Source organism: Salvelinus sp. IW2-2015, linkage group LG1 (assembly GCF_002910315.2).
Source record: "Salvelinus sp. IW2-2015 linkage group LG1, ASM291031v2, whole genome shotgun sequence".
Classification (NCBI taxonomy): Eukaryota; Metazoa; Chordata; class Actinopteri; order Salmoniformes; family Salmonidae; genus Salvelinus; species Salvelinus sp. IW2-2015.
In genome coordinates, this window is record NC_036838.1 from 6,040,085 (window position 1) to 6,061,957 (window position 21,873).

General features: G+C 44.0%; 1 protein-coding gene and 1 long non-coding RNA gene across 2 annotated transcripts in view; both read right to left on the reverse strand.

Annotated features, from left to right (window-relative positions):
• Window positions 1-1,431: 1,431 nt before the first annotated feature.
• LOC111953685 (signal recognition particle subunit SRP68) lies at window positions 1,432-17,994 on the reverse strand. The gene is made up of 16 exons (XM_023973150.2): window positions 17,844-17,994; window positions 17,423-17,489; window positions 17,177-17,305; window positions 16,756-16,951; window positions 16,401-16,483; window positions 15,998-16,107; window positions 14,213-14,295; window positions 13,806-13,946; window positions 8,971-9,069; window positions 8,609-8,670; window positions 8,235-8,388; window positions 7,177-7,271; window positions 6,811-6,940; window positions 5,916-5,991; window positions 5,664-5,716; window positions 1,432-3,267 (listed from the first exon to the last, which is right to left on the reverse strand). Exons 1-16 carry the CDS (start codon window positions 17,929-17,931, stop codon window positions 3,040-3,042), a joined length of 1,794 nt encoding a protein of 597 aa, XP_023828918.1. The 5' UTR covers window positions 17,932-17,994; the 3' UTR covers window positions 1,432-3,039.
• A 2,818-nt stretch (window positions 17,995-20,812) lies between these two features.
• Window positions 20,813-21,873, reverse strand: part of LOC139024842 (uncharacterized) — a 7,997-nt gene continuing 6,936 nt past the window's right edge. Inside the window, exon 3 of the long non-coding RNA XR_011476321.1 lies at window positions 20,813-21,599. This is a non-coding gene — a long non-coding RNA (uncharacterized lncRNA). The remainder of the gene's footprint in view (window positions 21,600-21,873) is intronic.

A 21,873-nucleotide genomic window follows, 5' to 3' on the forward strand; every position in this document is an offset into this window, starting at 1 on the left:
TCAAGAATGGCCATGAGGGGGAAAATATGGCTGCTTTTATCAATGGGCAGGGTTGTCAATTTCTTTATATTTGGGGCGGCAGGTAGCCTAGTGGTTAGAGCATTGGGCCAGTAACAGAAAAGTTGCTAGATCGAATCCCCGAGCTGACAAGGTAAAAATCTGTCGTCTGCCCCTGAAGAAGGCAGTTAACCCACTGTTCTTAGGCCATCATTGTAAATAATAATTTGTTCTTAATTGACTTACCTGGTTAAATAAAAAAAATGATATGTAATGCCATACCACATGACTGTCATAATCATTAGGAAAACTCAGTTGTCATGCTGTCATACCGTTTGGGTGGGGTACAAGGAACACCAGAGATAGGGGAAACTTGGAGGAACTGCCAGCCTCAAGGTTCCTATGGCAACACTTCTGCAGTAAGAGTGCGTGGGAATACATTAAACATAGGTGTGTGTGTATACAGTAAAGGTGTAAGACATCTACCCTAATACCACATTATTTTAGTACACACAAGTAGGATTGTGATTAGCCATTTTATATTGAAGTACATAACCCTGTATAGATATGTATACAGTAGAAGGAAAGTGATTCACCAGACAAACAGCACATCATAATCACCTACTCATACTGATGATGACTCCTGATCATGACCTATTATCACACACACAAAATGACCCATACGAGGTTAGAATGCATTTGATGGTGTCTGAAGTGTGCGTGGTGGAAGGCACATACCGGCGGCTCGTGATGACAGAGCCCAGCTGTCGGTTACCGATAAGGGATCAAGGGAAAAATGTTAGGTGGTGGGAAGAGGCTGGTTAGCTTTGAAAGTTGTTAACATGCATCACCTGTATGTCTGCCTGGAACAAAAACACACACCCAACACAGGCATCTCATGCTGCTCACACGCCCACACCTGACACAAGAGACTATGATCATGAAACTACACTAACAGGCTTCTGTGAAAGTGCCAAAAGCACTACTATAACACTGTGGTTCAAGCCCTGAATGCTGATTGGCTGACAGCTGTGGCATATCAGACCGTATACAACGAGTATGACAATAGATGTATTTTTACTGCTCTAATTAAGTTGGTAACCATTTTATAGCAATAAGGCACCTCAGGGGTTTGTGGTTTATGGCCAATATACCACAGCTACGGGCTGTATCCAGGCACTCCACACTGCGCCTAAGAACAGCCTTTAGCCATGGTATATTGGCTATAAAAAACACACCCCTTCGTGCCTTATTACTTCATTATAATAGCAGGTTTATAAAGTCTGTGTGATAGAGGTTGTCAATTGAAGCTACAGTATAAAGTCAGTATCAGTCAAACTAAAAAGTGAGTGAAAACGACAAAAAGCAAAGTTATAACATCTTGAAACGTTCAAGAGAAGTTAGACATGAGAGGAAAAAAAGGACAAACTCTGGTCACGCAAATGTCTCGTTTATTAATTAGAAGCCTGGAAAATTCATAATTTCACAATTCTCTTCAATACTCCACTTAGTTGGATAAAGTAATCCTTCTAAACCCCCCCCCCCCCTTTAAAAGAGTTAGATGCACTATTGTAAAGTGGTTGTTCCACTGGATATCATAAGGTGAATGCACCAATTTGTAAGTCGCTCTGGATAAGAGCGTCTGCTAAATGACTTAAATGTAAATGTAGTTTTCAAATCATGTTTACAGAAATCATTTTTTCGGGCATCTTGGGTGACGATGCGTGAAACCATTCCAAAACGCATCTAACCCAAATCCTGTTTATTAACACATGACCACATTGGGGAAACAAAAAAAGCATTGAAATAAAACGTACAAGAACGATATCACCCCGAATTAAAGAGAAAACAAAGAGTTAGATTGAAGAGAAGACAGAAGGTAAATTGATAACCTGTAGTGGAGAACACAGTTAGTCATCATAAGCAAATGCGAGGTCCATTGAATAGCTAAAGACTCTTGATTACAGAACTGGCTTCGGTACTGGAAAAGCTAAAGAGGTGTTAGGCACTCAGGGAGCGGCACCCTTTCTCCCATTTAAAACCTGTTGGAATAGGAGCCAACTGATACAATGAAGTAGTGTGTACTAAAATACTGTATTTCTAGACATACTAGGGTTGTTTTTGACAGAAGTTCATGAATGCTGCCTCAAGCTTTCGGGGGTGAGTCGAAAAGGAATCCTAAGCAGTCACCTTTGACCTCAAAGGTCATTCTGTCTTGTCACACACAGAACTTACATAAATGTTTTAAAAAGTCATATCATTAGAGAATATAAACACATGTTAGAGTCCGTTCCTGTACCGAATATAAAGTCACTGGCCACTGAACCCCATTGTTGTATAAGGAAATTAACAGGACCATTTCAATCCTGATGTCTAGTCTAACTTTAACTGTCATCCATGCAGAGCTGTATTGGTGCCACAATAGCATGCAGGACAAGACAGACAGATCATTTATTCTCTAAATTGAGAACTTGTCTCACAATCTAGATATTAAAGTCATAAGAAATTTGAGGCAATACAGAGGTGATAGAATTTTGACAGCATGACCACGATCAGAAATTAATGTGTTATGAGACATCACGGCTCGGTCGTGGATTTACCCTGTGGGCTGCATTTATACGGTTTCTCCTGTTTGATAGTGATTGATACAACACTTACTCTCCCTCCCTCCTGTATACTGACATTGAGACTGGGTACGTGAAAGAGCTTTTAAGAGTTGAAAATGAAAATAATTCAAGATAAGTCAATTGGGTTTGTTTCCTTCTGTAAAGTGTGTTGGGGGTTGTTGAAGGGAACAAACAAGGCAGGAAACCTCTAGAACATGAAGTCTCAAACTGGTAGCTTTTGAAATGACGCTCTATACCCTACGCAGTGCACTACTTTTGACCAAATTGTCTACTACATAAGGAAACAGGGTGCCATTTCCAGACAGACATTGTTTCCACAGTTCAGATGGATGACAGTTTTCTAGAAACACTCAGCCTGTTTATCAATATCTGGCTGCTTCCAACCTGAAGGCCTCACCAAAGCCTGGGACTCGATTTAGCTGCCGAAGCCGAAGATTCCCTTGATGTAGCCGGTCAGGCCGCCCTTGCCCTTCTGCTCCACCTTGTCGTCGAGGGGTGGGAAGGCCACGTGGTTGAGTGCCAGGTCAAAGAAGAGGGGCTTACAGGGGATTGGCTGGAAGTCAGGGGGAAACTGGACCAGGTTGGGCTGCTTCCCCACCAGGGTGGGGTCCAGGTGGAAGGTTTCCAGGCGCTCGCACAGAGGCTGGATGGAGAGGGGTGGTAGCCAAAAGAGGGGTAGGGGTAGACAAATTAGAGGGAGAGAAGGGACTGGTAAAAGTAAATGACTAGAACCTGTCATAAGGTATGGCTAGTCTGTCAGCTAGCAGAAAACATATGCTGTGGTTCCAATGCAGGTCATTTTTCATGACCCAGCACTAGGTTCAGTAGTGAACAACTAATGCCTGCCATGTCGACATAGAAATGTCATGCTGCTATCATGAGCAGTGTATGACAGATTTAAGAGTGAAACCCGATCCTGTGTGGGATTACACAATGACATATATACTCAGCAAAAAAATAAACGCCCCTTTTTCAGGACCCTGTCTTTCAAAGATAATTCGTAAAAATCCAAATAACTTCACAGATCTTCATTGTAAAGGGTTTAAACACTGTTTCCCATGGGTTGTTTCAATGAACCATGAGCAATTAATAACATGCACCTGTGGAACGGTCGTTAAGAGACTAACAGCTTACAGACGGTAGGCAATTAAGGTCACAGTTATGAAAACTTAGGACACTAAAGAGGCCTTTCTACGGTCTCTGAAAACACACAAAAAAAAGATGCCCAGGGTCCTGCTCATCTGCGTGAATGTGCCTTAGGCATGCTGCGAGGAGGCATGAGGACTGCAGATGTGGCCAGGGCAATAAATTGCAATGAGACGCCTAAGACAGCGCTACAGGGAGACAGGACGGACGCTGATCGTCCTCGCAGTGGCAGACCACGTGTAACACCTGCACAGGATCGGTACATCTGAACATACAACCTGCGGGACAGGTACAGGATGGCAATAACAACTGCCCGAGTTACACCAGGAACGCACAATCCCTCCACAGTGCTCAGACTGTCCGCAATAGGCTGAGAGAGGCTGGACTGAGAGCTTGTAGGCCTGTTGTAAGGCAGGTCCTCACCAGACATCACCGGCAACAATGTCAACTTATGGGCACAAACACCCATCTCTGGACCAAACAGGACTGGTAAAAAGTGCTCTTCACTGATGAGTCAGTTTTGCCTCACCAGGGTGGATGGTCGGATTCGCGTTTATCGTCGAAGGAATGAGCGTTACACCGAGGGCCTGTACTCTGGAGCGGGATCGATTTGGAGGTGGAGGGCCCGTCGTGGTCTGGGGCTGTGTGTCACAGCATCATCGGACTGAGCTTGTTGTCATTGCTGGCAATCTCAAGCTGTGCGTTACAGGGAAGACCTCCTCCCCTCATGTGGTACCCTTCCTGCAGGCTCATTCTGACTTGACCCTCCAGCATGACAATGCCACCAGCCATACGGCTCGTTCTGTGCGTGATTTCCTGCAAGACAGGAATGTCAGTGTTCTGCCATGGCCTGCAAAGAGCCCGGAACTCAATCCCACTGAGCATGTCTGGGACCTGTTGGATCGGAGGGTGAGGGCTAGGCCCCCCCCCCTCCCCAGAAATGTCCGGTAACTGTGCAGGTGCCTTGGTGGAAGTGTGGAAGAACTGGCAAATCTTGTGCAGTCTATGAGGAGATGCACTGCAGTACTTAATGCAGCTGGTGGCCACACCAGATACTGACTTACTTTTGACCCCCACTTTGTTCAGGGACACATTATTCCATTTCTGTTAGTCACATGTCTGTGGAACTTGTTCATTTTGTCTCAGTTGTTGAATCTTATGTTCATACAAATATTTACACATGTTAAATTTGCTGAAAATAAACGCAGTTGACAGTGAGAGGACGTTTCTTTTTTGTTGTTGCTGAGTTTAGCATGTCTGGCAGAGGTCTCCTGATATTTGACCCATCCCCCAAACATTGTCGTTTTTCCATGTCAGTCTGATAGGCAGCATTCCAGCTCTGTAATGTATTGACTGAGGCAGGTCAGGGAGTATTATTTCCCACAGACTGGCCCATGTAAGGCAATGATTCGTGGTAGGCACACTCCTATTCCCAACACTACCTCCTCTCACAACTAACATACATACAGTAGTATTCAGTACACTTTTCATTTACTCCACCATTATCTGAAAGTAGGCCAGAAAATGGCTGGGCTGGATCTTGAGGTACAGAGGAGTCAGATTTAACCCAGAACTAAAGTACCACGTAATTGGTCAGCTGCGCAATTAAGTTCTGGGTCAACGTTAAGAGATCAAGAAATGCTAGAATGAGGAGCGGAACGAGGAGCTCTACCCTCTTTGCAAGTTACGGCCGACTGTCCCCTTCCAAAATTCAAAAGATGCTAACACCTGCGAAATAGTGATTTGTTCAAATAACTAGTGACAAAAAACCCAAACACCGTAATGACACGCAGAGTCTCTCCACGAGAGATTAGAGTTAGGGCTAAGCACATTGGGGGTAGTTCGCTGTGAGACTTCGTTTTCATGTGGGAGGCTAATTTTGTTCGTTCTTACCGTGTTGTCTTTCACCTTCTGCCGAGCGGGTGCTTCAGGAGCATCCTCCGTGTCTAAAATACAAACACACCCTCAGCTTCATAACACAGGCAAAATAAACCAGAGACCACAAGTCTTACAAAACACATACCGGTCAGGTCACAACAATGACAAGTCAAGCAGAAAAGTCAATACAAAGATAAGTTGCCTAACCCAGGTAAGGGTATTACCCTATAGAAACAAAATGGCTGCCCTTGAAAGTCAGGTACCCACCTAAGATGGCTGCCGCCTGAAGCGAGTATTTCTCAGCGTTGACCTCTGTGATCAGCTCCTGCACATCAGGCAGATCCTTTAGGCAAGAGAGACAGATACATCAGGCAAAGACACTTTTAGACAGTCCCACAGTAGAGTATCATGAATAACACGTATGTTTACCGACCTGCAAACATTTCAATGACAAACACGCCCCACCCCAAAAGATAAAAGAACACCAACTTTGTGGATATTGTCATGTTTGAACTCGGAGCCAATTGATTCTATATCATGAATAGTATTTGACAGACAAAGCTTTTCTTTCAACGCATGAGTTGTAGATACAGGTAACTGCCAAAATAATGGAAACACTTGAATGAGGGATACAAAGTATATTGAAAGCAGGTGCTTCCACACAGTGCCGAGTTAATCATGCTTAGGTTCATGTATAAAAACACTGGGAAGTCCATTATTTTCGCTATCATGGCTATGCCCCCATTGGATGACAATGGCCCCATCCAGGTGGCACGAGCGGTCACGGAATGGTTCGATGAGCATGAAAATGATTTAAACCACGCGTCATGGCCGTCTCAGTCACCAGATCTCAACCCAATTGAAACGTTATGGGCGATCTGGAGCGGCGTCTGAGACGGCATTTCCCACCACCACATTATGGAATGTCTCATGGAAGAATGGTATCACATCCCTCCAATAAAGTTCCAGACACTGGCAGAATCTGTCACGCAGAGGAGCATTGAAGCCGTTGTGACTCGTGTTGGCCCAATGCCCTATTAAAAGACACCTTATGTTAGCGTTTCCTTTATTTTGGCAGTTACCTGCGTGTTAAAATGTACATTTACACACTGGCCAGAGTCAGGGGGTCGAAGGTTATAGGTCAGGGGTCAGTGTCTGATACCTTGAGGCTGTTGTTGAGGCTCTTAGCCTTGGACTGGACCTCCTTGGCGTACTTCAGGACCCGTTCATACAGGACCAGAGCCTCGCTCCACTTCTTCACCAGCACGTACGACTGGGCTATGAAGAAACACCTGGGGGAGAGAGCGAGCAGGGACGTTAGTGACTGGTGTATGCTTCTGTTCTGGCAGAGGCGGATCAGAAAGGCAGGGGTCAAGCCAGCAAAAGTGTGTGATATAGAACACACAGCTCACTACATTTCTTTACTAGCTTATACATCAAGGCTATGAAGAAACACCTGTGGGTGTGTGTGTGTGTGGACGGTGTGTGTGTGTGGACGGTGTGTGTCCTCCATCAGGTGAGCTCTGACCTGTAGGCCTTGTACACCAGCATCTTGAGGGCCACCTCCTTCTGGAACGTGTGATCTTCCTCTAGCCCCTGCAGGGTGGACAGCTCTGCCAGACTCTGTAGAAACAGTCATGAGGCAACATCAACAAGGACAAGATGACTCACTGCTAGAGGCTTAACCATAGAAATAGAATGAGTCAGAAAGAAACATGCTATTTCTACAGGCTTAACATTAGGGTTGAATGGCAGGCCTCCCTCAGACGATCCCGCTGGCGAAGAAGTCGGATGTGGAAGTCCTGGGCTGGCCTGGTCTGTGGTTGTGAGGCCAGTTGCCTATACTGACACATTTTCTAAAGTGACTTTGGAGGCTTATGGTAGAGAAATGAAAATTAGAATCTCCGGCAACAGCTCTGGTGGACATTCCTGTAGTCAGCATGCCAATTGCACGCTCCCTCAACTTGAGACATCTGTGGCTCTGTGTTGTGTGACAAACCTGCACATTTTAGAGTGGCCTTTTATGGTCTGCAGAACAAGGTGCACCGGTGTTATGATCCTGCTGTTTAATCAGCTTCTTAATATGCCACACCTGTCGGGTGGATGTTTGGAGAAATGCTCACTAACAGGGATGTAAACAAACTTGTGCTCAAAATTTGAGAGAAATAAGCTTGTTGTGCGCATGGAACATTTCTGGGATCTTCCATTTAAGCTCATGAAACCGCTACATGTTGCGTTTATATTTTTGTTCAGTATAGTTTTTGTACTGGGTATGCTGAGTAAATAGAGGTATTTGGACTTTCTCCAACTCCAAGAAGGGTTCGGATGTTTTGTGGTCACGAAGCAGGAAAATATCTAACCTTTCAGTTTCACTATAATTACTGTAACATTATGAGACGACAAGGACAGACATTTGGAATGTGCCAGACAATGTAATGTGACATCGTGTTGTTGTGTTATCAGAGGTGTATTCATTAGTGCACACAACAGCAAAACAGAAAGGTTTTATTGGACAACATCAGGTAGTACTGCCCTGTTTTACTCTGTTTTGTGGCTACTGAATACGACCCAGGTGTGTGTTTGTACCTGGAGGATGATGTCGTAGAGACGGATGAGGTCCTGGGGGCGAGGGCCCCTTTTGTTCTCGTCCGTCTGCGGCTCCTTCAGCTTGGCCTGCAGCATGTGGGCCATGCTCTCGTTCCTCTTCACCACCGTCCACAGCTTGATGTAGGTCAGGTAGCTATGGGGGGGCACAAACACAGGTCAAAGACTGATTCAATGTACAGATAGGCTCTTATTTCATATTTGATTGTATTTCTCATCTTCTCAAAACGCATTGGAGAAGACGGTCTGAGGGACCTTGGACCTTCTCCAATACAGTTGAGGATGCGGTGAGGAGATAGTGGTCACCATGCGTCTCGCATCCTCTGACAAATGTCAGACAGAATGACCTCGCTTACCTGTGCAGGAACTGCAGGTTGGACACCTTGCCACTGGCTTCATCAGATCTCTCTCGCTGCTTCTGCAGAGTTGAGAAATCAGGCAGCATTTACCCATAGACAGATAGTGACAGGGTCTGGTACGGTCCTTAACCCTCCTACTCACGTTACTGTTTAGCATATGAGCTTTACTACGTCAGGTCAGTAAACCCACGTATCAACGTGAACCCCGGTCAGTTCGTAACCCTAACTGTCATGTCTAACGTCAAATGTATCAGTCCATAACCCTAACGGTCATGTCTGTAACCTCAAATTTGTCATTCTGTAACCCAAAACAGTCATGCCTGTAACTCTTTCAGTGTCAGTCAGACAGCCATACTTACCGCTTCAGTCTTCAGCTCCTCTCTCACAGCCTGGATGGTGTCTCTGCACTCGGCTAGTAGGGTCTCGTACAGACGTTCCTTGGTCTCCTCATTGGCTGCCTGTGGGGGACAAATGGTGATCCAGTAGAAATATGACATACAATATAAATTCAGATTTACATATATACCTCCCCTGACCTTCTCCAATGGGTATTGAGAAGGACATGAGGATAGAGGACATGAGGCATAAGCAAGAGAGATCTTCCCTATCCCTGAGCTGTTGAAATGCCTACGGCAGCATTTTACTCACACGTGCTCATACTTGAAATGTAAGGCTGTGACTGGGAGAGACAGAAGTATGCAGCAGAGCAGGTTGCTGTAGACATTCCTGTAGAAGGTGAATTCCTAGAGCTACTGTAGCTCAGGACCGATGTGAAAGAGAAGCCTTGTTCTTCACGTCACCCAAGATGTAACACAGGCTCATTGTGTACGTTACAGTCGGCTAACTTGCAGGTTTGGGAGGCAGCCAAGTGTCGTGGTTTATATTGTTTATGACAAAGGTCAGTCGTTTTAGAAGATGAGTGAGTCAGAAATATTAAAAGTATCGTCAATGACTCATATGTCCTAGTTAGAACGTCCTAGCAGTGCCCATATTATTATTATTTTTTTTAAAAATGCTAATAAAATATATGTTTGTTATATATATTCACCTGCTGACTAATGATTGCTTGTGTTTTTGTCAGCTAAAGAGAGAAGACGCTGGCGAATCCTGAGATTTACGATGTTTCACAAGCATGTACACCGATCCATCAGAGGATAGGATGCGGCAAAATTATTTAAGATTGGATGGATTTAAGTGCTAAAACATGGCGGGGAATGATTGGGAGCGTTCTACTTAAAAATGGACAATATCTGAAAACAGCACATTTATAAAAATGTGTTTAAAACTATAAAAACGTCCTAAATGAATGCTTATCATTAAGCACATTTCCATCCAGTTATGCGTGTAAAGTAACTGTATAAATAATTTTTTAAATCACGACAGCTGTGATGAAACCGATGGTTTCAGTACAATTTTATAAAATGCCGAAAGATGGCGTTCATTCGACATGGTGGGATCTTTTTGTGTCGGTAAAATTAATTATGTGAGCAATGGTGGTGGAAACTCCTTAAATGCACAAATATTTACAATATAAATCATTATACTGGAGTCGTGAGATGATATGGTGTGTGGTCCCCCCACTACAACTCCGGAAAACATGCAGTTTAAGTAAACTAGGCTACAGTTTAAATCATTTACGATGAACTTCACAGGGTGGTGAAAGTGCACGGTGATCTTAATGCTCCTTTTCCAATATATATCGAGGGTCTTATTTTGGTGACATGAAGATCGATGTTTGACTGCCGTTTGAAAATAAAGATATTCTCGCTCTTAATAGCGTCATGTTAAGCAGCCTACCCGCACTGTTAGGCTTGGATGGTATACCGGTTATACAGTATACCGGGGTATTTCGAAATACCGGCGGTATTGATATGAACACCGGTCAAAAGAATAAGCAAACCAAATGCGTATGCTGGAGCCCTTAGCTGGATATAATTTGACACATCTTAGATTTCGTTATAAACCGTGGCATAGCACGCACCCGCACACATTGTTTAAATGTTTATTTTATTGTACGAGGGTGCATGCTACGCCCCTGCTTATAACAATAACTGTTAGAAAGCTACGGGCTCCAGCTATGCATTTGGTTTGCAAACTTAGATGTGGCTAGATGTAAAGATCAAGCTTCTGGTTTACAGCACAGACATTCAATCCTTTCCATGATCAAGATCCCTGTTGCCTAAATTGTTGTGTGCAAAAAAGAAATGTATAACTGCTTAAAACCTTTTTTTATTTTTTATATTTAGCGCCCCTTGTGTGCACCTCAGTTAATACCATATACCCCGGTATGGTACAGAAACAGTAGGACTATCAAAATCTAGATTACGCCCAACCCTACGCAGTGTATCTGACCAGAGAAGTGACAATTGCTATTTAACACAACAGTTTGAGACAGTTGAAAATGCGATGGAAACACATTTACCTTTCAACATTTTTCCCGGTACATGAACTTAAGGGAAAAAGTACATTGTGTGCACTACGTCGTCACACACTGATTTTTCAAAGTCAGTTTTGTGGATTTTGGAATATCCGCATCAAAATCTGTCGCCAATTGGATGGAAACCTACCGTCTGACACACAGGGTAGGATATATATATATATATTTTTTTTAACTGCTAAAAAACCTTCAACGAGTTTCTAGCCAGAGGGATGGCATTTTCTTGCTCCCCACATCACCACGAATCTGTGTTTGAAAATCACTGTTTTTCAAATGTAACTTTTGATGTCATCGGGTGGAATGTGTTAACATAATATAATTTCCTACAAAAAGTAGAAAAATCACAATTTTCCCATATGTAAACGTTACTGTGCTGGAGATAATGAAAATGAGTCTGAAAAGCTGTGAGAGTTGCCATTTAACACAAATTTGTATTGGGCAGACAATGAAGTAACATTCACTCCTCTCCATCCAGCATGTAGGGAGGGCGTCTTGTGGTGACAAACTAGTGCCACCACCCTGGCAAAGCCCCTAATAGGACTGGGAGAACCAGTCTGGTGTCTTCTGTGCTTTCACAGAGAGAGGGAGGGCGCATCCCTCTTCAGTATGGCCCCTAGGGATTGCGCATGGCCTTAAATGGCATTTCCGTTGGAATGGTTGAGGGATTCCTCACGCACCCAGACAATTGTGATCCACAGAAGTCCTTTGGAGGAAGGAATGTTGACAGATACAAATGTCAAATATAAAAAGCATGAATGAGAAATAATAAATAGTCAATAATAAAAAGTTGCCATATGACATTTTGACCTTACCTAGGCCTCCATAATGTTTCATTTGTGTGCTACAAAGCAAAAACATACGTCAAATATAGCTTTACCGCTTGCTCTGTAATAATAGTATTTTAATGTTCATACATTTATGAATATAGAAATATATAAAACATGAATATTTAAATGTTTTGATATTCTATATAAATTGTTTTAACATAATATACTCTACAGGCATATCAAAGATCCAGTGTGGGATCAATGCTACCTTTAGGGTTTGTAAGCATTACCAACATAGTGAATGTGAAAATGGATTCAAAACTGTCACACTACTGGTGATTTGCAGGATGTGCAACGATACAAGTAAAAGGAGGGTTGTGATTGGTTACATTGTCTACTATAGCAATTTCTCTGTATAAAATAGGCCATAACTTTAGACAGCTGAGGTAGATAAAGGGGGGTGTAGAAGTAGAGGAAGCCATAGGGGGAAAGGTATTATGGTCCAACTGTTTCTGAACCCTTGTGTTCATCAAATGGTACCTTCCATAAACGTAACAGAATCATTGACTGACATATCAATTAAGGATCTTTGTGCATGAAATGTTAACCCTTAACTCAAAAAGCACATTTGGATACAACTGGTTGTGGACAGGACAGGTATGAGGGGGATTTCTGACCAGACCCAAATTCAGCCTTACTTCAAAAGTGTAAGCACAACAATTACGTGTAATGCTATGCTACATCTAACAGAAATGATGGTCCCACTCCCAAGCTGATAACCATTTAGCTCCGATGCTAGTCTGTCCATAGAGACCAGGGCTGATGGGTGTAGCCATGTGAGTGTGGGTCGCTATGCATAGAATGCAGTTTGACAGCACGAGCGGCAGCATGCCAGAGCCTAGTGCAGGTGGGTGTGACAGGTGTGGCCGCAGGGTGGAAGAGGTAGGACTACAGGAAGCCCGACAGGGAAAGTAAGAAGAGTCTGACAATAGACACCTGTCAGAGAGCTGTAGTGGAGCGAACGCCACCTACTGAGACCCAAGGTGAACTACACGAGACGATAGCCACCGTTGGACTCCTGACCTGCCTTTGGGATAACCTCTCCCTGCAGACTGGTTGATAACAGCTTGATACGGCTAAAGAAAGAGCACTGACTAGGCTGCGCCACTAAACCCCTGTTCACTGGTCCTCCTAGTTCACTAACAGTTTCTCTAGTTCATAAGGCATCCTTGTTCACTAAGCTCATAAGTTTGCTACTAGTCCCGTAGCTACTTCACACTAGCCCATAATGAAGCAGAGGTGTCCAAGCAGAAACCCTTTTCAGGGCTTGACACTAACGTTTAGCCACTTGTCAGTCGGACAAGTAGGACAGTTTCTTGACTTCTCTGAAAGCTCAAGTTACTGGTCACCCCACCAAATAAAAGACCTTTAACGCCATAAGCCAAAAAAGGTGACTGATAAGCATGTTGTAAGAGGCAAAGAACATTAATAGGGTTTGACAGAATTTTCCTCACTAGTTAGTCTGAGGTCTATGATTATTTTAAAGGCTACCTGCTGCCATATCTCCCTCTCTCTCAGGCAACGGCCCACTTGATTGAAAGACCGCTCGTGGCTGTCAATGCAATACAATATTTCTACTCAGATGCTCTCTGCAGAGATCGGGAAAACACGAGACAGCACATCTAGAAGACACTTAGATTCAATTCTAATCTGAGTAATTGTTTGATGTGTGACAACTAATCTATATTCTGCTTGTCCGACTTGTTGTTGTTGTTGTTGCTTGTCCCAGACAAGAGGACAAGCGTTAATGTCGAGAACTCCTTTTAACACTATCGTGCTGACCTGAACTGTACTGTGCCGGCTCGGATATTCTATTTTCACATTGTCCTTTCCAGCAACTGCAGTGGATGCGAAACCAGACCAGCCCAGTCAAGTTCTGCTTGGCTCAGTAGTGTGAAAATGTGACTAGTCCCCTGGTAGGGTCACTGACCTGGGCGATGGCGGCCTCGTTGTCTCCCAGGCCCAGCAGGAAGATGCGGGCCTTGTCGATCTTGACGGGCACCGTCCGGCCTCGCCACTCCACCTCGCTCATGGTGGCTGCCTGCTTGGCTCTCGTCTGTGTGATCAGGGCCTGGAACAATACCATAACCATTCAACAGTATGCTACATAAGACAGGTCTGTTCCAATATCCACACTAGCCTACTACTGATATAGAGACCAATATATTGGGCCTGCATTCTAAGTGGTATAACAGTATGGACAATGGAACAAAGTGATTCTCTCTGCACTAATGAGTAAAAAAATAGATGTAGGGACAGATGTATGGCCCTACTTTCCAGCAGGAAAGTAGTAGTTACTATGCATGTGTTTTACAGTGAGAGGGACCACACACTGACCTCTAGTTTCTCAGCCATCATGCCCCCTCCTCCTCCTGCACTCAGCCTCATCTGCATCAGCTCATTCATGGCGTTCTGGTCACCTGGAATCAGAGGGGAGTAGGGTTGTTCAGTACCAGTCAACTGAACAGGAATGAGTTGTGTGTGTGTGTGTGTGTGTGTGTGAAAGAGAGAAGCGGTAGAATGAATATACTACCGTTCAAAAGTTTGGGGTCACTTAGAAATGTCCTTGTATTCCATGAAAACATACATGAAATGAGTTGCAAAATGAAAAGGAAATAGTCAAGATGTTGACAAGGTTACAAATAATGATTTTTAATTGAAATAATTGTGTCCTTCAAACTTTGCTTTCGTCAAAGAATCCTCCATTTGCAGCAATTACAGCCTTGCAGACCTTTGGCATTCTAGTTGTCAATTTGTTGAGGTAATCTGAAGAGATTTCACCCCATGCTTCCTGAAGCACCTCCCACAAGTTGGATTGTCTTGAAGGGCACTTCTTACGTACCATACAGTCAAGCTGCTCCCACAACAGCTCAATAGGGTTGAGATCCAGCTGACTGCTTCTTCCCTAAATAGTTCTTGCAGTTTGGAGCTGTGCTTTTGGTCATTGTCCTGTTGTAGGAGGAAATTGCCTCCAAATAAGCATCATCCACAGGGTATGGCATGGCGTTGCAAAATGGACTGATGGATCTTGAAGGAAGGCTCTTTTACCCTTTACAAATCTCCCACTTTACCACCACCAAAGCACCCCCAGACCATCACATTGCCTCCATGCTTGACAGATGGCGTCAAGCACTCCTCCAGCATCTTTTCTGCTTCTCACGAATGGCCTTTGTGATCCGAACACCTCAAACTTAGATTTGCCTGTCCATTACACTTTTTCCCCAATCTTCCTCTGTCCTGTGTCTGTTCTTTTGCCAATCTTAATCTTTTTATTGGCCAGTCTGAGATACGGCTTTTTATTTTTCCAACTCCGCCAAGAAGGCCAGCATCCGAGTCACCTCGTCACTGTTGACATTTAGACTGGTGTTTCGCGGGTACTATTTAATGAAGCTGCCAGTTGAGGACTGTTTCTCAAACTAGACACTAATGTACTTGTCTTCTTTCTCAGTTGTGCACCGGGGCCTCCCACTCTTTCTATTCTGGATAGAGACCGTTTGCGCTGTTCTGTGAAGGGAGTAGTACACAGCGTTCGTTGTACAAGATCTTCAGTTTCTTGGCAATTTCTCATTGAATAGCCTTCATTTCTCAGAACAAGAATACTGACGAGTTTCAGAAGAAAGCTTTTTGTTTCTGGCCATTTTGAGCCTGTAATCGAACCCACAAATGCTGATGCTCCAGATACTCAACTAGGCTAAAGAGGTCCAGCTTTATTGCTTCTTTAACCAGGACAACAGTTTTCAGCTGTGCTAACATAATTGCAAAAGGGTTTTCTAAATTATCAATTAGCCTTTTAAAATGATAAACTTGGATTCGCTAACAACGTGCCATTGGAACACAGGAGTGATGGTTTCTGATAATGGGCCTCTCTATGCCTATGTAGATACCCAATACAAAATAAAACATTTTTTTTTGCTAAAATAGTTATTTACAACATTAACAAAGTCTACAGTGTATTTCTGATAAATGTGATGTTATTTTAATGGTTTACAAAAATTGCTTTTCTTAAAAAAATACATTTCTAAGTGACCCCAAACTTTTGAACGGTAGTGTATGAGAGGTGTGAATGCAAATGAAAGTGCAATCCACTGTCAATCTGAGCGACGGGATGCGTGTGTCGCCTACCTATGTTGTAAGCACAGTAGCGGATGTTGGGTGAGATCTCCTCCACACGCTGGTGATACAGCACTGCCAGCTCCTCAGTAAAGGCACTGGCCAGCTTCTCATAGATGGTCCTGAGAGAGGTTACAATACAGACACATGGAATTGTCTATAGTTCACAAGTAGCAAGATGGTGGTCCGAGAATACAGCTATACACTGAATGTGTTTGGATATGTTAAGCATACGCCTACACGTAGGTACCGCTTGTAAACAGACAACTTGACATCTATCAACATACAATGTAGCCTACATTCTTGAGGCCTCATTTGCCCCATGTGAAATGATCTCAATACTCTAGATCAAAAGCTCAGCAATCAAAAAGGGCCACACTTCGGCCTTTCGGTAGTAGAGTGGGGTCAGACTCACTTGCACTTGTTGAAGGCCTCGGTGGCAGCCTTCCACTCCTGCAGCTCAAAGCGCACCATGCCACTCAGGTAGGAGGTGTAGGCCTGCAGACAAGTTGCTTTCATTATTATTCATTCAGAGGTCATCGGCAGCCATCTCAGCTAGGTTAGAAAGACAGGGCCCTGAAGCGCTCTTTCCTCAAGGACACTCCCAGCTGCCTATACTGTTGGTTCCTCAACTGATAAATTTGTCTTTAAATATTCGTTTCAGTTAAATTGTTACTTCACTTGCACAGGACTTGAACCACATGTTGAAAGAAATGAAGGTGAAACAATAGGGAAAGTCACTGACTCTCCAGGTTAGGGCATTAGCATACCTGTGCTTCCAGTTTGGTCTTGGCATCCACACGAGGGCTCTCACACAGCTTCTCCAGCCTCTCTCCATGTTTGGCGGCCTTCCGCAGGCGGGACAGCAGGTGGAAGCGCTTGCGGGGCTCTGTGTTGGCCTCCTGCTTCAGCTGCATGGCGTAGCTCCACGCCCGCTCAGCCTCCATCAGTACCAGCAGTAGATACCTAAAAAGGGGACTTGTTATATTCAAGTAACTTGGGCCAACTTTAGTGCTAGCTGCTATTTTGGTGCCTCTTTGGGCACTCCATGCATTATGAGTATTTTGATTGTAGTTCTAGAACCAAATGATGGTTGCCGGCAGCTTTCATGCACATCATGTATGAAGTATTTGGATTGTAAATCCAGTTGTACTTTAATACTGTTGTAAGAATGGGATCGGGTGCTATTACCTGTTGTCAGAGTACCGGTTGTCAGAGAGCATCTCGACAGTCACTTTCTTCCCAGTGAACTTGTGCCTGTTGCCACACTTGAAGCCCAGGGTCTTGCGCAGACGACGCAAGCGCCGGGAGCAGTATCCCCTAGGACAGAGAGAAAGACATGGGTGAATTTTAGTGTTAAACTATGAGCCAACCATAAGGTATAGCCTATGATTGTCAAACTCCCATTCGCTGCCATAGTCCAGTCCTCCATCTCACCTGTATCTTTGATAATCCCCGTGTCGCAAGCCATGTTGTTGCTGGGAATCCTTGATGATCTGGAGAACTGCAAGTCTGCGTTAAGGGCCAGTCTACTACATTCACACAGGAACCAATAGGTAGTTACATACATAGTGGTGCATGAGAAAATATCACAGTAAATATACTTTAGCAGTGGATTTACATTATGTGATGGATGTAACAGGTTGACAATGTTTATTTACTTAAATACACATGATTTTAGCAATATTCTAATGACAACATCTGTAAACGGCTTTTCTAATGACACGTAGCGCTAGCCTTCCGGCATTACGTTAGCTAACTAACGTTAGTTAGGCAAGCCCACCTCCACCAAAAAAATACTGGTGTCACAAAATTACATATTGTTCCCGGGTCAGCTTTACAGCTTTAGAAAGGATACTCTCCAGTCCTATTCCATCTTCCGTTTTATTTTCTTTATTCTCATCCATAGGCAATATTTTTCCTTCATTTTGCTTGTCTAAGGCCATTTTTCTGCTAGCAGCACACGTCCAAACTGACCCGAAGAAATGCGCCGGAAGTAAACTCCAGCGTCAGCGTCATCATACCTTTTTATGCATTTCTTGCCATGTTTACACATGACACGCAACACTAGTGAAGCACATAATTCAAAACAGTTCAACATAAAATTCTACAAAAACATAAACGCAACATGTAACAGTGTTATTGCCATGTTTCATGAGCTGAAATAAAAGATCCTAGAAAGTTTTCATACGCACAAAACGCAACAAAAAAAACGAAAAACTGCACACATTAATTTCCATCCCTGTTAGTGAGCATTTTTTCCTTTGCCAAGATAATGCATACACCATCTTCTTCTTCTGAGTTTAACAGCGGGTGGCATCCAATATACTGCATTACCGCGCCCAGCTGGACTATAATATAAATCCATTATAATTTTTTATTTTTTTTATTTAACTAGGCAAGTCAGTTAAGAACAAATTCTTATTTACAATGACAGCCTAGGAACAGTGCCTTGTTTAGGGGCAGAACAACAGATTTTTACCTTGTCAGCTCAAGGATTCAAACTCGCAACCTTTTTGGTTACTGGCCCAACGCTTTAACCACTAGGCTACCTGCCGCCCCAAAATACAAAATTAAAAACATCTTTCAAACTAATCCTACACTCATTAAAACCCCACTACCCCATTCCACTACTTTGACCCTATCTACTCCTGCACCATGCCAACGGCCTGGGAGGACAGAACACCACCACTCAACACACCCTGTAACTCTCCTGAAGTAAAAAATAAATAAATAAAACTATTCTAAAGACAAATCTGACATACCCAAATGCTTCTCTGCAGCTGCCACAACATCTGTTTTCTGTGATTGACATTCCATTTCAGTGGTACAGTTGATAACCATTGCTATGAAGCCAACCTCACTGAAGCATGTCACTCGTTGGCCTATCCCTCTGTGCTGACACAGATCTACCTCTCAGGATCCCTCACCCTTGAATCATCCTCATCTACTTTCTTCACTACCTCAGCATACAACACCTTCTGCAATACTCTGACTCTAGCCACCTCAACCTCCCTCTCTCGCACCAGACACTTCTGATCAGCAACATGGGCACCCCTACAGTTAACACACAAAATGTTATCCACCAAAATGACACAATCCTCTATCCCATGCCCTCATGCACACTTCCCAAATCTTGGAATCTCCCTCCTTCAAACTGCTGCAACATGACCATAAACATTGCACCTGAAACACCGCAGTGGATTCGGCACAAAAGCTCTAACAGGATAACTGATATATCCTAACATGGCTTTGTTAGGAGCACCCCCGATCCACATCGAAGGGACAGTAGTGGATAAGGTGGAAAGTTAAGTTCCTCGGCGTACACATCACAGATAAACTGAAATGGTCCACCCACACAGACAGTGTGGTGAAGAAGGTGCAACCTCAGGAGGCTGAAGAAATGTGGCTTGTCACCTAAAACCCTCATAAACTTTTACAGATGCACAACTGAGAGCATCCTGTCGGGCTGTATCACCGCCTGGTACGGCAACTGCACCGCCCTCAACTGCAAGGCTTTCCAGAGGGTGGTGCAGTCTGCACACGCATCACCGGGGGAAAACTACCTGCCCTCCAAGACACCTACAGCCCCGATGTCACAGGAAGGCCAAAAAGATAATCAAGGACAACAACCACCCGAACCACTGCCTGTTCACCCCGCTAACATCCAGAAGGCGAGGTCAGTACAGGTGCATCAAAGCTGAGACCAAGAGACTGAAAAACTGTTTCTATCTCAAGGCCATCAGACTGCTAAACAGCAATCACTAACTCAGAGAGGCTGCTGCCTACATAGACTCAAATCACTGGCCACTTTAACAAATGGATCACTAGTCACTTTAAACAATGCCACTTTAATAATGTTAACATATCTTACATTACTCATCTCATATGTATATACTGTACCTTATGCCATCTATTGCACCTTGCCTATGCCGCTCGGCCATCGCTCATCCATATATTTATATGTACATATTCTTATTCCATCCCTTTAGATTTTTGTGTATTAGGTAGTTGTTGGGGAATTGTTAGATTACTTGCTAGATATTATTGCACTGTCGAAACTAGAAGCACAAGCATTTCGCTACACTCACATTTACATCTGCTAACCATGTGTATGTGACCAATAAAATTTGATTTGATTTGATTTAAAGACTGACTCAAAACTCAAAAGGATTGACAGTGACTCCTCTGCTTCACCACGCACACCACTGGGACTGCGTCGCACCAAACGGCGGGCATCACAAACACCAGGAATCTTCAACTTCAATTGCTCCACCTCCACACTTAACGCTTCCCCAGCACATTTGTGGCCTGCTGGAGGTCATTTTGCAGGGCTCTGGCAGTGCTCCTCCTTGCACAAAGGCGGAGGTAGCGGTCCTGCTGCTGGGTTGTTGCCCTCCTCCACGTCTCCTGATGTACTGGCCTGTCTCCTGGTAGCGCCTCCATGCTCTGGACACTACGCTGACAGACACAGCAAATTGCAAACCTTCTTGCCACAGCTCGCATTGATGTGCCATCCTGGATGAGCTGCACTACCTGAGCCACTTGTGTGGGTTGTAGACTCCGTCTCATGCTACCACTAGAGTGAAAGCACGCCAGCATTCAAAAGTGACCAAAACATCAGCCAGGAAGCATAGGAACTGAGAAGTGGTCTGTGGTCACCACCTGCAGAACCACTCCTTTATTGGGGTGTCTTGCTAATTGTCTATAATTTCCACCTTTTGTCTATTCCATTTGCACAACAGCATGTGACATTTATTGTCAATCAGTGTTGCTTCCTAAGTGGACAGTTTGATTTCAACAGAAGTGTGATTGACTTGGAGTTACATTGTGTTGTTTAAGTTCCCTTTATTTTTTTGAGCAGTGTATATATATATACACATATATACATACACACACACTTAAATCATGTTTTGTTGACCCGTAGAAAAAATTGATATGAGAATTTGCTACTGATATGACAGAATGAGTGACACTTTGACAACAAAATGGCAACCACAAAGTGAAAATTATGAACACCTTTAAAATAGTATCCTAGACAGTCAAATAGGCTTTGAGGTATAGTTCTCCAAAACACATGTAGACAGCTTTCCCGGTGCCCATGAGGGCCCACCACCCCATTCTTTGAGTCTCCTTTGACATTTTGCCAAATGTCAGCCGAACATGTCAGTTTTCAATCAATGAGGAAGTTTGATTAAGTGCACCGGGCTATGGCATGTGACGTGAATGGGCAAAGCGTTGAGGGAGGAGCGCCCTTCTCAATGAAACAGTAATCTACACCACTTGGTCATGTTGTCAACAAGGCAGCATCGTTCAGAAACATACACCATCTATTATCGTTGCTTAATCTACGTCACTTCTGTTGAAAATGGGGCACTTAGGCTCACGCCCGGGAGGCAGCCAGGTTCAAAAACATATGTAATCCACGCTAACCGGTTCACCCGGACATTAATATAACTCCCTCATTGGTTCAATATGTATCTGCCAGAAAGTTCTTGACCTCGTAGATGTGCACGGTCTCCTTGATGGTGGTGTCGCGCCTGTGCACCTGCAGTAGGCCACTCAAGCATGTTGTCACTGTCACCACATGAACAGCACCCCCATCTCATCATACCTGGGGCCTGTTGCACAAAAGTAGAATTAAGACATCCGGTAAAATGACTCAGCTGAGCTCAATGAAGCCAAAACATGTGCGTCCAGGCTTAATTGGTTGCACAAAGACCAAGCCAGGATGAGCAGACACGGATTCATTAAGCCAGGTGAACCAACCCTGGATAGGTGCGCGCTCACGGCTCACTAAATAGACCCCGCCACAGATCACAGATTAACTGATTTACCATGGCAACTAGAGCCGCGTACTTTTCCCCGTCGGAAGCACAAATCCCATG